The sequence below is a fragment of the Panicum hallii genome, chromosome 3 (assembly GCF_002211085.1).
Source record: "Panicum hallii strain FIL2 chromosome 3, PHallii_v3.1, whole genome shotgun sequence".
Classification (NCBI taxonomy): domain Eukaryota; kingdom Viridiplantae; phylum Streptophyta; class Magnoliopsida; order Poales; family Poaceae; genus Panicum; species Panicum hallii.
In genome coordinates, this window is record NC_038044.1 from 58,342,476 (window position 1) to 58,358,831 (window position 16,356).

The window sequence follows — 16,356 nt, forward strand, 5'->3', positions numbered from 1 at the left end:
ATAAGGCACGCCAAGTCGCCAATTATATGTCATCCATAAAACTACCGGCCTCCCTCATTGGCATGTGGGGACACTCGTCATCTGAATTTCTAGATAACATAGTAAAACCCTCGGCAATATCAGGACACATGATAACGAAGATCCAGGCCAATTCTTAGCACTGCAAATGCATAACAACTCAGGAAAAATTTAAGCAGCAGATCTTACCGGGACCATCTGCACAACATATGTTTCTTTCTTTGTCTACATCAGGTTACTATTCCAAACCTATATATGAAGAACAGCAGATCAAGTGAAGGATAAGAGACTAGTTGTACATAGTAAAGCATGATGCTCTCACACCAAAACAGCTCTCAGACCACTTAGAACTAGCGCACGATGGTGTGCGGGCAGGCTTTCCCCCAATGGAGCTGGAGGAGAAGAGTGCAGGCAATGATTCAAGGTGCTTTACGAGCATCAGGGTTCCAGCTTCAAGGAGACAACCCGAGACTTCCTGTTCTGCTTGGCCGCCCTCACAAACACCACGGAGAGGCATGACGGTGCCCACCATGGCCGCCGGACTTCTTGCTCACCCTTCAGGCAGGCGACTGGATGTTGATTTAACAGTTAGCAGGACTCAAATAAAGCATTATTCATAATTCAGGCACAGTGTTTCAGAGATTACATATAATTATAAGCTTGACATCTCAAAACTATAAATAGAATAGAAAAGAATTCACTAAAGGGCTGCCTAGAGTTCATGGCAAAGAATATCCGATATTCAGCTGTATATTAGAACTCAATCTTACATCTTACTAGTCGCTATGCTAACAATACTGGACTCGCAGTGACAGTATCCAAAACAGAATGAACCAAAATAGTAGCGTCAATCGCGCACCCTATTTCCTTTCAGTCTCCCCCTTATTATTCTCGAAGTGCCGGCACATCAATGTTATCAATGAGTAAACATTCTTAAGAGATCAGTCCATAACAAGGTAGGCACATTGTAGCGAATGATGCTGAGGCCTACCTAACTTTTCAACAATATATTCCCCTGCCCAACTTACTTGTTTTTAAGGTGTAGGTACAGCCACAAATGTGCATGTTAGAGAATTCTTTCCCAACTATATGCTAGAGTATTTTTAGAGGCAAATCTCATACTATCATTTCCGCCATTCCACATGACAAGTCTATGTGCTTTTACGTATAATAATGGGTAAAGTCTTGAACGTTTGATGGCAACAAGTTAGGATACCTATTCTAGATTAGAGGTAGTTATGCATATTTTGGTAATGATTAACAAAACTTTTGCCGCTAAGTTGGTAACGATTCTATGCACCAAACTTTAGCGAAGGCCTTAACTAAGCCAATCTACATACATAAAGAAACCAATATCAAGCAATGAGCTTTTACCACTTCTAAGACTAGTTTTTGGTCACTTTGGTAAATCCTAAAAAGATGGAATCAGTGAGAGCAAACCAGAAATTCACTCTAGTGGCTGCTTTACACGTTGTTACAAAGTCAAGTGGAACTGAAAGCCAATGTGTATAAATGGAACACCGTAACTGTTATAAGGTACAAGAAACGTGCTGTAATATACTCCTTGGTACGAAAGGCTAAGTATGAAACAGAATTATGCAAACCTTTAATGCGCCTCAACTCTTTGCACAGTGTGATAAAGTCTCCCCATTTCATATGGCACCGCCTGATAAACCGCAGAATCTGCTCAGTAGTAAACATGGACAAGCTTTCCAGATATTCCCCATTCACACCATTTTCTTCAAATACTTGTCTGTAGCCACCAAGGTTTATTTCTTCCAGCCATAATCCAACATCCTGAAAGAAAATAAAAAACTTATTAGGAGAATAATGAAACATCTTGAGGTGACAAGATTGCCTTGACTCTTGCATTGGATCGCACCTGCTGTAGTCATAAATAAAAAACTAAAAGTACTATGCTGGCCGAAATATGGTTCTACGTTATAGAGCCTAACCTAAGACATGATTCTAGAACAAACAAGCACGAAATTCGAGAATGAGATTGAACTAAATTGCAACAAGAACTACAAACAAGATGCATACCGCTGAAAAAAAGGGACCCAAAAAACAGAGAAATGTGGGCACCGGATAATTAAATAGGAAAATAAATGACACTTATGTCTTGGACACAACCTAGTTAAATATGTGGAGTTTTTTGTACTTGGGCATAAGACACTTTGGCATAAAACTAAAGAATAAGCAAACGGGAAAGGAATTTCAGGCTTCAGATCATTTGACTTAAGACAGTACGCTGAAAACAGATCACAACATAGGTGCTGTTTGGATCCATGCGACTAAAGTTTAGCCCCCCGTCACATCGGATGTTTAAACACCAATTAAAAGTATTAAATGTAGACCAATTACAAAACCAAATGTATAAATGGAGACTAATTCGCGAGACGAATCTATTAAGCCTAATTAGACCATGATTTGACAATGTTGTACTACAGTAAACATGTGCTAATCATGGGCTAATTAGCATCAATGGGTTCGTCTCGACAATTAGCCGTGACTTATGCAATTAGCTTTGTAATTAGCCCTTATTTAGTCCATCTGATCGGTGTTAAAAGAGAGGACTAAAGTTTAGTCCCTAGGATCCAAACGGGGCCATAGAGTGTCTTAAAGGCACAGAAGAAAGGGTCAGCAGAAAGGCAGACTTTTAACAGACATCAACAATGCATAGCTTGGAAAACAGAGTTTGCACCACATCATGACAAAAAATCAAGAATGCATTTTAACCCAGATTACTAAAAAATTGTAAGCACATTAGTATAGTAAACAAAGGTGAAAGGTGTATCAGTTAACTGAACTTCACATAATAGCATCATCACAGTGGCACAAAGTACAGAAAAAGCTCACAATAAGCACCCTGTTGGCTTACAGGATTGAACCAGAGATACTCTAACGACCAAAATCCGAAGTCATTAACACAAAAGAATCCAGGATTATTGAAGATGCAAACAAAATTCATAAATGTAACAAATAAGAACTGTGGGAGAAAAATAGCAACTCAATAACTGACATCAATACCCACTAGTCAGCAGCAGCACATAAGAGCATCTCCAAGAGTCTTTCTAAATTTCACTCTCTAAATTATCATTTGGAGAGCCTTCTGCATAAAATCGCTTTCCGTATATTTTCACTTTCCAACAGCTTTTCTATATCTTGTGTACACTCTAGAAAGCTATTTTCATTATCTATCTTTGGCTAGCGAGAAATGCGGAATGGAGGATGGCTACATTTGGATAACCACTTAGAGAAGCTGTTGGAGGGTATTTTTCCATCAAAATCTCTATTCCTAACAATGAGGAAAGATATAGAGAGTCTCTTGGAGTTGCTCTAAGACTTTTCTTCAGAAATCACGCCATAAATTTCCCAAATACCTAACCTGAATGACAACTTAAAAGCTAGGCAACATCACTACATCCCCTTGAAAATGTTTTAAAATCAACCTGGTAAAAACGTAGGAGTGCATAACTCTCTACTCCAGAGCAGAAGCAAAATCTGAAGACAAGGATCATCAAAGGGAGAACGCAACATGACAGATTCCACTTTCCCAAATCTCCTAGCCAATTCTCCCAAACTACAGCCTACGTAGCATCAATGGACAAAATTAAAACCGCTAATTTGTGAAAAACTAGCATTCCTAGCAGCCAAAGCAAAGAGGGGAAACACAGATGAGCACCTCGACAGTCCAGATGAAGAAATCGAGCGGCTCCGGCGACCGTCCCCGGCCCACCTCCTTCTTCCCAGAAGCAGACCTCGCCTGGGCCATGGGGGTTCAGCCGAACCAAACCCCCCCAAATTTCCTGGAGTGTAAACCGCACACCCAAACCAGCCACGAAGTGCTCCAGTCAATGCCAACCAGTGTCGATCTCGCCCGCTGGAGAAGAAGACCCCCTAATCGAGCCATGGATGGACGGATCGGGTTAGCAGCGCACCACGCAGCACGAAAACCCCGAGCCAGCACCGAATGGGAAGGAAGAGGAATCCGGGTTTGATTGGGAGGAATCCATCCAAGAAAGTGAGCCAGGGTTGCTTACCAACCCAAGAAGGGACCAGTCCTCGCGCGAGCGGATCTCTGCCCCCCCGCTGGACCCAGAGAGGGCGCGGCCCGGGTGGAGGATCCGGCCGGGACGGAGAGGGAGAGGGGGCCGCCTCGCCGGCGGTGTTGCGGTCGGCGGCGACGCGTCAGGAGCTGGTAAAAGCGGTGGTGCCCGTGCCCCGGACGAGCGAGTGGGGGACTCGGGTCTGGAAGGCAGATGGCAGCGCGAGGCCCTATGTTTCTCTCACACAGAGCTGGGAACACGCACTTCCACCTCCGTTTTCTTGACATACTCCTATCTCTTTTCTTTTTTCACTTTCGGAGTGAAGAAAATTGTATTTCAGTAAATAGAAACTTTTAATAACAATATTCAATGAATTATTCGGATAAAATAGGTGTCCTGGTCCCTCAACTTCACTCCGAGAGTCAAGTTCATCCCTCAACTTTCAAAAGAGCAACTTAGTCCTTTTTTAATCAAATTCATCCTTATACTGATGTGATGCTCCATAATACTATTAGACTAATGTGAAAAGTCATCTTTACCCTTAACTATTTCCTCTCCTTCACAATTTGCATGTTGAGAAGTGCTGCAGAAAGTTGATCAAATATATGCATGCTGTTCTTATATGATCTAGACTAAATTAAATACGAAAGGGCAGTTCAATAAATACGAGAGACAGCAAGCCAAGAGATAGAACAGTGGATCCGTTGTGTCCTTTCATTGATTAATTACAACGATACAACAATGGAAATTAAATATGAGAAGAAGGAGCCAAGGGTAAAAATGACTTTTCACACCAGTCTCATGTTAGTAGGGAGAGCCACATCAACACAAGAACAAGTTTGATCAAAAATAAAGGTTGAGAAACTAGATTGGTCAATCTAAAAGTTGAGGGACCAACTTGACCCTTAGAGTAAAGTTGAATGATCAAGACGCCTATTTTGCCAATTATTCTCATAAGAAAAGGGTAATAATTTTTTCAAAGGTATGTCACTTTGTCATGAAGTGTTGTATTAGGGTTCTTTTAGCATGAATTTTTGTGCTTGGGTTTCTCATATAATGCTAATGAATAAGAGTCATTGCATCCAATGTTTAGCTATTTTTTAGTTTTTTTATTTCTAGTTGCTTGGGTTGCTCATGTAATGCTAATGAATAAGAGTCATTGCATCCAATGTTTAGTTATTTTTTAGTTTTTTTTATTTCTAGTGAGTTTACGTGGAGGAAATCCATATCAGAATAGCACATAAAAAATATGGAACATATCTCTTCACTAGGTCTGTGCCCGTGCATTGCTATGGTCAAACAAAATCTGAATAACATAACACATATTTTAAAAAGAATCACGCGAAACACCTAATGATCATATCATAGTGAATACAAACACAAAAAGCAAGATGCTTATAAAAAAAGCTAAAACTGTGATTCCTGCTGCCTGCTAGAAAGTAAAAACTGTCGCACCAATAATTAATATTTCTGTTGTAGAAATAGTGAAATAATAAAAATTATGAGAAATAGATGAGGCTACGATATAGTGGACTCTAACAATGTTGGCCTCACTTGCTGTAGTAGGAAGTAGATAACATGGTAAATGCTTCAGAATTTCTATCTTCCAAGAAAATGCTAGTATTTTCTATCAAGCAAAAATCAAGGTGAAAATAACCTACGGTGTTGAGAAGAAGAGATAAAGTTGCATCAGTGAATTTATACCTTGAAGCCGATCACATCTTTAGAATTTTTTCTGCTCTTATCTCAACTCTCATCCGCTTGTAACCACAATACATCACTATATTCCTAATTTTTTTAGGAATATAAAATATTTGTAATTCAAATTTTAATAGTTGAATGTGTGGATAGTTATTATCAAAAGTTTGAGTTCCAATCAGCATTATACACGTAAAACAAACTAATAAGCTGAGACAGTTGTGCTCTATCAGAGGCCACCAAACATGATTCATTCAAATATTCAAAATAGTGTGCACTCATCATTCCAAACCAGATCAGTACCAATCCTCATACTCTATTAGTCTCATGTTTTACTGTTCTCGATTCGAAGGAAGACATGGCACATGTTCAACAACTAACAATTAATTTCTACAAATACCTTACACTCACCATCCAGTTGCTGACTCAAGCAATAGAATGGTCTAATGATAGAGAGTATGGTCTAATGATAGAGAGTAAGAACCTTTCCTGGCGCCGAGGTTGGCCTTGATGAAGGTATTGGCAATTGGTATCCCCTTTGAGAACGAAGTACTCAAGCTCTTTGAAATTGATCCATGGCTTGACCCAGACCTTGACCTCACATACCTTCTTCTTCCATGCCTCGAAAGGTGCAGTGTATTGGTTACCACCTGTTCCTTAACCTCCACCATGCACACGAACTCTAGGAAGATAACAGGACGACCTTCTACGTTGGTGAACACAAAGCATTCATTAGTCCCTTGAAAGAATAGATACCAGCACAATTAGTGTGATGTAAAATAGGCATCCAAAAATCAGCAGGACATAGGTATTGAACCTGATATTTCCTCTTTGTGATAGGTTGCAATGGGACCTCAACCAAACCATCAAAAACCGCTCCTTTTCGATCCCCAATTTTCTGTGACAGCAGTACATCACATATAAAAATGAGATTATGTAGCACACTAGAAGTGATTAGCCAGTACAAAGCCTGCTCCTTCTATATAGAGTAGACAAAGATATTCCATACCTCCAGGTACTACAGAAGTGTGAACATAGACATTAGAAATTGAGTATATTGTAAAGATGGTAATAAACAACACCAAATTTAAGTTGCAGAGACGTTTTGAATATGTAAACCAACATCCAGTTCATTCCTTGATCAATAACAGGAAGAGACGAATAAAGAACAGCTCGCATCATTTGTGACAAAAGAACAGATGGTTTGGACATAGCTGGCAACTTATCATGCAAAGCTGATTCCTTTAATCCCTTCGTCTCAAATCTTGTTGCAACTGATTCTGTTTGACCTGTGAATTCACCATCGATGTTGTAGGTGGATTTCTATCTAAAATTACTGAGTCCTGCCTTGCTAATAATCCTTCCAATGGAATGCTTCCCACTACATGGAGCTTGCTCATCAGTTCAGCACCAATCAAAACAACAATGAGAACCACATCAGCCACATACCTTGATCGGAGACAAAAAGGCTAGAAACCGAGAAGATGGGAACAGCGGGATTGCGACACCAGGTGGTCGCGACGGCGCACAGTGGGTGGTCGCAACGGCGCGGGGCGCGAGGGTGGGGATCACGGCAGGCACGGGATCACGACAACGCGAGGAATCACGACGCGAGGGTGGGGGATCACGACGGCCAGTGACAGGAATCGGATGGCGCCGTGCGCAGGCGTGAGCTGGCGGCTGCGGGGGTGGGCGACGGCAGCAGGGTGGCAACTGAAGGTGATCCATGACGGCGAGGAGAGGCAATGGTAGCAGGCGGCACCAGAGGTTTACGCGGAGTCAGGAATCGAGGCGGAGCGCTAGGTTTACACGGAGTATGAATTTGAAAGACGCACGACGGACGGAACGAAACAGGATCAATATCCGTGGATTAAATCAAGGACAGATCGGATGGGCAAGGGTCCGTTACAGCTGGACAAAAATCGAGTTGTGCGGGGTCGCACCCGGGAGACCATGACGGGTGATTTTATCCTGCTTAGGCTTTTTTTATAGTAGAAATTGTATTTCTAGCTCTGCAGTTCACTGTCCTTGTACTTTTGGCAGTGTTATAGTCAGTGTTTTAACATTTTGGAACAATATTTCTTTGCGAGGAAGAAATGCTTATGTTTCCTCATGTATTAATATAATCTAGTCCAATTTAGAAAAAACAATATTCATGTTGACCTTATTTTAATTTATCTTACATGATATCTATTATAACGCATGCATACCAATGGGGTTTAGATGAACAATGGATTAACAACTAGACGTAAGTGTTATCACTAAGTTTAGACATTTAGTGCAATATGCTACAAAATGAAGAAATAAAGTGCGTTAGCTATCAAATCCTAGGTATTTTAATCTAAGCATATACAATTGACATGTTGTGTATACCTTATTCATTGTTAGTCAGGTATAACATAATGCACCATCCATAAATATTCTAAAACAAGCACTGGAAATAAATCTTAGATATTTAGAGAGATCTAACTATATAGCAATCAAACTGCATCTAAATAATTTATAAATAATTAACACTTTTTCATAAACTTAAGTAGGATCTTGCCACGAGGCAATTATTGAATGGTTACGTGTAATATATAAAATAGTTACCAAGCACTGGAGTATGTATTTTTAGGACTAAAAGAACATTGATACTAGAAGTAATCTTTCTAATATAACATACATAATGTGTCAATGTGAAACATAGATGAAGGAAAAAAATATCAAAATAGTTTATTGAGTGAGCAATAGGATAATATATGTAATGTTTCGTGGTTATTTGGTATCACTTTTCATGTATTGTATTTCTTATATAACATTTTCATGACAAACCTAATTTTTTCAACAAAATCTTGATTCTATGATCAATTAATGATAATGGATCAAATACTACACATCTAGTACTCTGGTTTGTTAGAATAGCTAATATTATTTAATTATTTTTGCAATATAGATGAAATCCGTATAAAATTAACATAAGGTTAATCTATCATTTCTCTTAATTGAGTACTTGGATAGATAGAGCCATTGACATTATTGTAATTCTATTCATATCAATTTGATTTGGCAAACATCAATATTGACGGTAATCATTCATATTTAAATTAGGATAATAAATTAATATAGACTAGAGAACTCCCCAAGAAGTAATGTCCTTAACGAGACTAAGTAAAAAAGCACGGTGGAGGGATAACTTATAGAGGTAATGATGACGAAGCGGAGTAAACTATAGTAACATTTCACCAGACAGATAATGCAATATAGACAATATTTCAATAATATTATTTGGAGTTTTACATAGTCGTGTCCATACGTGAAAAGTGTTACTCAGACTTATCCAACAATTAGATGTATTAAGTCGCCTCACCAATGTCTTGGCTGTAGGTCGCGTGTACTGTGATCTAGGTGTCATGATGAGATTAGCAAAAAGCTTAGTTTACCGCATCCAGTTATAAGTCATGTTGCTAATGGTTTGGGTGGAAATCGGTCTTAGCAATTTCGATTTTGCTTTGTCACGCTTCAGTGTGGTGGGAACTGGTTGCTCTAGCAAAAACATTTTGACTTGGTTTGGTTTATGAAGGCAATAGTTCGGCTTGGTTTCGTTCACCTGATGTTGCTAGCCTGCTAATCAGTTCTTTTATTCAGCTCGTTTTCTCAGGCCTACACATGACACGCGAGAAAGGCAGGTCAAGAAACATGACGGGGTGAATGCATGTCCATTTGTTGACTTTTTAAAAAAATGCATTGCCTTTTGGCTAGAATTGCAAGAAGTTCGGTTTGGCTTGTTTTGACATGCAATGGTGTGGTTTAGTGTGGTTTCAACTAGCATGTTTTTAAATGGTTTGATGTGAGTTTAGCTGGATTACAACCCATTAGCTAATTCAAAATAACCCCTAAACATTGAAAAGGTTTGCATAACCCCTATTTTGCTATACCGGGTCAAAATAGAATTTTAATCTATACTTAAAGACGTATAAGCTGATTTGACTGGTTTATAAACCGGTTTTGTAGATAAGGACTGACATGTCGGCAACATAGTGATCCCTAATGATGTAATTAACCAAAAAGTATAGAAAATTATCTATCCTTGACTCCTTGTTTAGTTTTCTTTGTAATGAGCAAATGATCCCTAATGATGTTATGAAGTGCTTGTATTTGCAATGAATTATTTCTAACCATACTTACCACGTATGCTGCTGACGTGTTGATCCAGACAGGAAAACCGGTTGTAAACGACCAAAACTAGCAATCCAGTTTTAATTATGTGTTTTGATCGGTATAGCAAAACTAAAGGTTAAGTAACCATTTTATTGTTTAGTCAGTTATTTGGACTTTTTCTGAGAATATGAGATTAATTTCACGTAGATTCAAATCAATTAACAGGTCTTTATAATTTAAATATCTCTAAGTTACGCATTTAAATAAAACAAAACAAAAATATATAAGGGACTCTCTTTTACAACTAAAATTACATATATATCATACTTATTTGTCAAAATAAACCAAAGAAAACATGATACGGCCTTAGCGAAGAAATAATATTCCTCGCAAAAAGGGAATAAATAATATAAATCTAACTTATAAATTTGAAAAACATGATGTGGTCTTAGAAAGGAAACAAGATAAATTTGATTCGTGAACATCAGTAATATGGTGACAATAAAATGATAATTTATGGTTGAACTTTTTTGTTGATAATGACGATCTTGGACTTAGAATATACAACAAATCTAACATAATACATTTTATTGGTGAAAAGCACGAAATGATTACTTTTTTTATCAACTGTAAAGTTAATAACCATTAAAAACAAACCTAGTGTTTCTAATTTTTCTTTGAAAGGAACGTTGAGAAAATAGTTCGCCGAACTAGCAATTAGGAATGATCTTATACCAATCAAAAGTGAGTATAGTAGTCTAAAAAGAAGAAAACCCGTTTTTTATAAGAAAATTTAGTAGATAAAGATCACAAATGTAAAGTGCCCGGTAAAATTTCCACGTGGATTCGGCCACAGACAATCCTACTCCGCTGTGGTACTGGTACGTGGTACCCAACCGCAGGCTGTGCGCGGTGGTTGTGAACCCACCCGGTCCCCGTGACGAGCCGCACGCTAAGCGCACACGCGCGCGAACACGAACACAAACACGGCACTGCGGCGGCCATGGCGAGCGGCGGCGGCGGCGAGCCGAGGCCGGAGGACGACCCCTTCTCCGACGGAGACACCAGCGACTCCGACTCCGCCGACGAGTCCCGCCCGCAGCGGATGGGGGCGCGCCGGCCCGGCGACACCAACAACCCGATCCTGACGCGCCTCGCGGTGTCGCGGAACCCGAGCCCGCTGGCCGCGGCCACGGCGGCCCCCGGGGTCTGCCTCCTCCGCTTCGCCTGGGAGTCCGCCGCGGGGTCCCTCGTCGGCGCCGTCGTCGGATACGGTAAAACCCACGCCGCCCGTCTTCTCCGCTCCCCACCTGCCTCCCCCCGTTCGAATGGAACCTCGGCTTAGGGTTTAGGGCTCAGCGACGGCGAGGCGACGTGTGGTCGTGGCGCCATTTCGAGGCCTCACGTACGGATTTGCGATGATGGGTATTGGACCCCGTCCGGATTAGGTTTCGTTTCCCCGATTCTAGCCGCCCAATTGGTGTGATTAGTGGTGCTTTGCTATGGGCATTGTTCGCCTGCTGATAGCCCGGTGTTAGTGCGATTTGCACACGTTTCATTTGGTTCTGCTCTTGTTTAATTTGTGGTATCTAGTGTATCCCTGCTCATACGAATTGCATACTCTGTATAGTTTCGCCTTTTAGAATTTTCTCTTGTTAGTTTAGTGTTATGTCAGACTGAGTTTCTAGAGATTGTAGAGAAGATTTCGCTAGAGCACAATATTTAATTTACATTCACCTTTTGAATTCGTCCTGCTAAATGTGTAAGTTTACATGGAAATGCAGGATGGAAAATTCTCCTCTGCTTTATTCACTTCATTTAGGCCCTGAGTCCTGACCATGTACCAAACAGAGGTTTAGTGTTGGTTGTATTCATGAAACAAGGACTAAGAATAAACGTAAAAGCAAACTATAGATGAAGAAACCTTGATTCAGACAGTCAGATATCACTTGACTTAATCTGCTGCCGCGTGCTGATACTCGAGCCTAGGAAAAGGTTCAATAGCATGGTTATTTATGTTACCTTAAAGAGCTTGCTGAATGCCAAATTATAGGCTATCTGTATTCTCTGCTTTCAACTTGATGTATGTGCATAGTTAAATTGTTAGTTGGTGGGTTGGATGCTTCTGGCATATTTGTCTTATACCAGATCTTTTTTTTCTTTTACGAGAGAAGGTCTAGAGGTGTGTTTGAGGCATTTCACATCTGCCTCTCTGTTATTCTACCTGCCCTGCATGTTTGAGGATTAGTTGGGTATGTGAAAATGGGCTTTCTGACAGTTCTATGCAATTGGGGATCTGCGCTAGTGATAGAATTGGATAAATATGAGTCCTAGAAATGAATTTAAGTTTCATAAGTGGATTAATGCAGGTTAGATTGTAATCATATCTCCTTTTTACAGCCTCCGTCATGCCAACCAGACTACATGCATCACAACACACAATTAACCTAACAAAACCCTGACTTGTATCCTCTTGTTCAAACTAGTTTGGACTTTGGACATCCTTGAGAGTGTATTATTTGAGTCATCGCTTACAAGTAGAAAATCAAAGATAATTGCTTTATATAGAAAGTCAAGAATAGTAACCATAGAAGATGATTGTGTCAAATACAACTGTTATTACTGAAGCTATAATAAACTTGAATAATCCATAAGTTATCTTGATTACTTGTTTTTCACTATGCAATTGGGTCTAGTACTCTAGCTCTAGTCCATATAACTGTTTCCAAAACTTGCCATCCCGTCAAATGCATATATGGTTCAACCTGAGCCATGGAGACCCGATCTGAATCATCACATGTGAAAGGAAAAAGATCCTTCGTGGGCTCACCAGGCTGAGAGTCTCTCTGCTAAATAATTGCTACCTTGATTTGTGAAAATGAAAACAGAAACTAATATTGAGCTATAAAGATCTTAAACTTCTGCTTAAACCATATATTCTCTGTCGTAGCTGTTAGGTCCTGTGGGTGTTAAGCACTTAAGAAGGAAAAAAAATCTATTTTATTTCTGTTCCATATATCGACATATTTTATGCGCTTTCTTAGAGACATTAAAAAATTATAGAAACAGTAGAGAGATCACCTTTATGACTTGCTGAATTAGTCAGCACAGTGAATGTCAATCTGGACCTTATATTTTAGTTGACCCAATGTTCTAAAAAGTGCCTGGTCGGCTGTTTGTGCCTGGCGGTGTCTAGCACCAGATTGTGTTTTCATTTTTTTGTTTATGGTTGTTTGCTGCTAAGTCTAAATATATATTCTGATATCCCTGCTTTGCTATTTTCGGTAACTCTTCAGGTAAAGGTTTGTTTACGATGAAGGGTTTTAAAGGATCATTTCCTGATGCTGCATCATCTGCTAAGGTATAAAGAGTATGCATTTTCACATGTGGATAACACTATTGAGCCTATTGTTTACCAATATCTCATGTTGATAATTTTGCCTTCTTTGCTCTAGATATTTGCTGTTCTTGCTGGTGTTCAAAGTTTGGTAGCCTGCTCTTTGAGAAAACTACGTGGCAAAGATGATGGTTCGTATTTGTTTATGTTCTGCCTTTTTTCATTTTCTATTCCTTTGGATTAATAAAATACTAAAGGATGAATGATCAATTGTTTTATTTCCAGGTATCAATGCAGGAGTTGCAGGCTGTTGCACTGGCCTTGCTCTGAGCTTTCCAGGTAAAGTTACTATAAATAGTGCAGTTATTAAGCTTTGAACTGCTTTAACATAAAATTGTGGCATTCCCTGATATCCTGGCAAGGACTAGGATTACATAAACAATAGCGATATTGTTTATGCTGAGTTATGGCTGGGAGGACTTGCATCTGCAATTTTTTTTATATACTTGGTCTTTGCAATTCTGAGTTAGTTCTTTGATGAATAGTGAAAATATAGTGTTTAATATTGTTCTTAAATGATGCTAATTTTCTGATTTGTGTGTTTCTTTGCCGTGCCTTTGCCTGCAACCAGATCTAATTGACTTTTGGGGCTATAGTAGTCTAGTAGAAACCTTCCCATGCTATGGGCCAGAGGGGAGCTGGTTGTAAAGTTGTGATAGTTCCTGGCATGGTAGTTTCTGTAGATGGTTTTGAGGAAACATGCAGCCTTATATGATGTCCTCAGCATCAATTACAAGTTCCAATTTTGGTGCTTATCATGGTTAAATATTGTGCATTTTTGAAGCCTTCAAATGCTTCCATAATCATCTGCAATTTATTTTTTTTGAAAGAAAATCATCTGCAATTTATTCCTGTGCACTATAAAGTACCAATGTTTAGCTGCTAATTACCCTCATCTTTTGTTGGTGTCCAAGGCATATGTGAACTATTTGCGTTCTATCCAGTTAATTTGTTATGCTCACTTGTTTTTGTTGTCTTGGTATAATGGCCCTGTTTTGTTCCACCATTGTTCACTAATTGTTCTGCGAAATGAATCTTATTATTTCTTTTTGGTTCCAGGTGCCCCGCAAACTCTGATACAGAGCTGCCTGACCTTTGGAACTTTCTCATACATCATAGAGAAGCTAAACAAGCAGCAGCCTGCGCTGGCGCTCCCACAGGTCACCAGCGGCGCGAAGGATCTGAAGGGCGGACAGAGCGTTCTTCCTCCCTTCACGATTCCTCTTCCGCAGGACGCGATGGAGGAATTTTCTAAGTTCCAAAACTTTTTGTCGTCAAAGTTTCGGGGAAACTGAGTTACCTTACGGAATGCCGCCTAGTTGCCTACTCTGGATTCCGTCGTTGTAAATGCGTCAAGCTAAGCCTTCTCTTTTATGTTCATCTTTTCCGTGAATGTATGTCTCTAAGGTAGTGCGTTTGCTAGTGTTGATGATTCTACCCTGTTCTGTGACAATTTTGCGAATAAGGGAAGCAGCCTTTCTGTGCTCAATTGTTGCTGTGCTGTTGAACCTTTCTAGTTAACTGAAAAGGAGGTTGAGGTTGTGTGCCAAATGGAACATAACAAGGTCCCAAGCACTAGTACTGGTGTGCTACTAGTGCAGCCGGAAGTGGTCGAGCGCCGGCCGGCCGTCGAGGCCTTTCATGTCGTAGTGCGCCAGGAACTCCTGCACCGTCACGCTCCTGTACAGCGCCCTCGCTCCGCCGTCTGGCCCCGACGTGAGCTCGGCGATGGGCCCGTACAGCCTCGTGGACCTGGCGATGTCGGCGTTGCAGAAGCACGCCACGGACACCCTCGCCGTGTCCCGGCTCCGGTTGGCCAGCACCCGGTGCTCGACGCTCCTGAACCGCCCGTTGCTGACCAGCTGGAGGAGGTCACCGACGTTCACGACGAGGGCGCCGGCGACGTGGGGCACGTCCACCCACCGTCCGCCGAGGCGCGCCTGCAGGCCGCCGCCGGCGTGCGCGTCCTGCAGCAGCACGGTCAGGAAACTGGGGTCCGAGTGCGCGCTGCACCCCAGCGTGAGCTCCGGCTCCGGGCACGGCGGGTAGTAGTTGCACACGACGCTGATCCCCTCCGCGCACCCGATCCCGGCGAGGCGGCCGCGCTCCAGCCCCAGGGCCTCCGACAGCAGCGCCAGCACCCGCGCCGCCAGGGCCCGCGCCGCGGCGCCGTACTCGAGCAGCGCGCCCCGGACGGCGGGCGGCAGCTCCTCCGGGGGCGGCGGGTCCGGCGCCGCCGCGCAGAAGAGGGTGTCGCGCCAGTTGGCCGCCGGCGACTGGAACAGGTCGAAGTTGGAGTTGAACCGCAGCCGGCGCCCGGGGTCGCGCGTGTAGTAGGGCCGCTTCGCCCCCGCGGGCGCCTCGTGGAACCGCCTCACCGACGCCAGCGTCTCGGACAGGAGCTCGCCGGTCACGCCGTGGTTGACGAGCTGGAAGAACCCCACCTCCGACGCCGCGGCCTTCACCTGGGCCACCACCTCCGCTCGCGCCCGCGCGTCCGACGACGAGAGGTCGATGACCGGGATGCTGACGGCACCGCCGCTGCTAGAGGAGGATACCTGCTGCTGCAGGTGGTGGTGGCGGAAGATGGCGGGGACGGCCGTGACGCCGGCGTCCACGAGGCCCTTGACGCCGGCCTTGGTGTCGTCGAACGCCTTGAGCTCGCTCAGGCGGTCGTAGGCACCGGCGGCTTCCTCCGTGGTGGTCGACATCGCTGCCGGGCGGCCGGCAGGGGCGGCGAGGCGAGCTGGATGGATCGGGATTGTCCTGCCGGGGATGGTCGCGGTTGGTGGGCGGTGGGCCAGTGGATGGGTGCTTCAGCTCGTCAGCACATACGCAGGCAGGAATTGCAAATCCGGGGCGGGGCGTGGAGGACACCGTACACGTAGCGCCCATGCATGTTCAAAAACTTGTAATTTCTCTAATATATGTTATGGATACTGGTTAATCAAATTAAATTTGCATTAGTTCTTAATATGGTTTGATTTAATTCATATAAATTTGTAAGAATTATATTTGCATGAATTATGGCTCCTCTGTAAGTCAACTGGTAGT

General features: G+C 42.3%; 3 protein-coding genes and 1 pseudogene across 4 annotated transcripts; 1 reads left to right on the plus strand and 3 right to left on the minus strand.

Annotated features, from left to right (window-relative positions):
- Window positions 1-145: 145 nt before the first annotated feature.
- On the minus strand, window positions 146-4,303 carry LOC112887743. 2 transcript variants are annotated; one of them, XM_025954003.1, is made up of 5 exons: window positions 4,062-4,303; window positions 3,704-3,918; window positions 3,471-3,608; window positions 1,623-1,815; window positions 146-587 (listed from the first exon to the last, which is right to left on the minus strand). In XM_025954003.1, exons 2-5 carry the CDS (start codon window positions 3,791-3,793, stop codon window positions 457-459), a joined length of 552 nt encoding a protein of 183 aa, XP_025809788.1. In that variant the 5' UTR covers window positions 3,794-3,918; window positions 4,062-4,303; the 3' UTR covers window positions 146-456. The 2 variants fall into 2 exon arrangements, with proteins under 2 accessions (XP_025809788.1, XP_025809789.1); XM_025954004.1 differs by lacking the exon at window positions 3,471-3,608 and having other exon boundaries at window positions 4,062-4,287.
- Window positions 4,304-6,208: 1,905 nt separating this feature from the next.
- On the minus strand, window positions 6,209-7,720 carry LOC112885540 (annotated as a pseudogene).
- Window positions 7,721-10,816: 3,096 nt separating this feature from the next.
- Window positions 10,817-14,791, plus strand: LOC112884955 (chloroplastic import inner membrane translocase subunit TIM22-2-like). Its single transcript, XM_025950602.1, has 5 exons — window positions 10,817-11,179; window positions 13,202-13,266; window positions 13,361-13,433; window positions 13,528-13,581; window positions 14,362-14,791. The coding sequence occupies exons 1-5, from the start codon at window positions 10,909-10,911 to the stop codon at window positions 14,595-14,597; spliced, it is 699 nt and encodes a 232-aa protein (XP_025806387.1). The 5' UTR covers window positions 10,817-10,908; the 3' UTR covers window positions 14,598-14,791.
- LOC112884953 (DIBOA-glucoside dioxygenase BX6-like) lies at window positions 14,765-16,195 on the minus strand. The gene has a single exon (XM_025950601.1). The coding sequence runs from the start codon at window positions 16,011-16,013 to the stop codon at window positions 14,895-14,897; it is 1,119 nt and encodes a 372-aa protein (XP_025806386.1). The 5' UTR covers window positions 16,014-16,195; the 3' UTR covers window positions 14,765-14,894.
- Between the last annotated feature and the right edge of the window lie 161 nt (window positions 16,196-16,356).

Coding starts and splice junctions, on each gene's coding strand:
- LOC112887743 (XM_025954003.1), bottom strand. CDS start 3,793: ATGGCCCAGGCGAGGTCTGCTTCTGGGAAGAAGGAGGTGGGCCGGGGA. Junction 3,609..3,703: donor TCTTCATCTGGACTGTCGAG/GTGCTCATCTGT, acceptor GATGCTACGTAG/GCTGTAGTTTGGGAGAATTG. Junction 588..1,622: donor AGAGTTGAGGCGCATTAAAG/GTTTGCATAATT, acceptor ATCAACATCCAG/TCGCCTGCCTGAAGGGTGAG.
- LOC112884955 (XM_025950602.1), top strand. CDS start 10,909: ATGGCGAGCGGCGGCGGCGGCGAGCCGAGGCCGGAGGACGACCCCTTC. Junction 13,267..13,360: donor ATGCTGCATCATCTGCTAAG/GTATAAAGAGTA, acceptor TCTTTGCTCTAG/ATATTTGCTGTTCTTGCTGG. Junction 13,434..13,527: donor ACTACGTGGCAAAGATGATG/GTTCGTATTTGT, acceptor TTTTATTTCCAG/GTATCAATGCAGGAGTTGCA.
- LOC112884953 (XM_025950601.1), bottom strand. CDS start 16,013: ATGTCGACCACCACGGAGGAAGCCGCCGGTGCCTACGACCGCCTGAGC.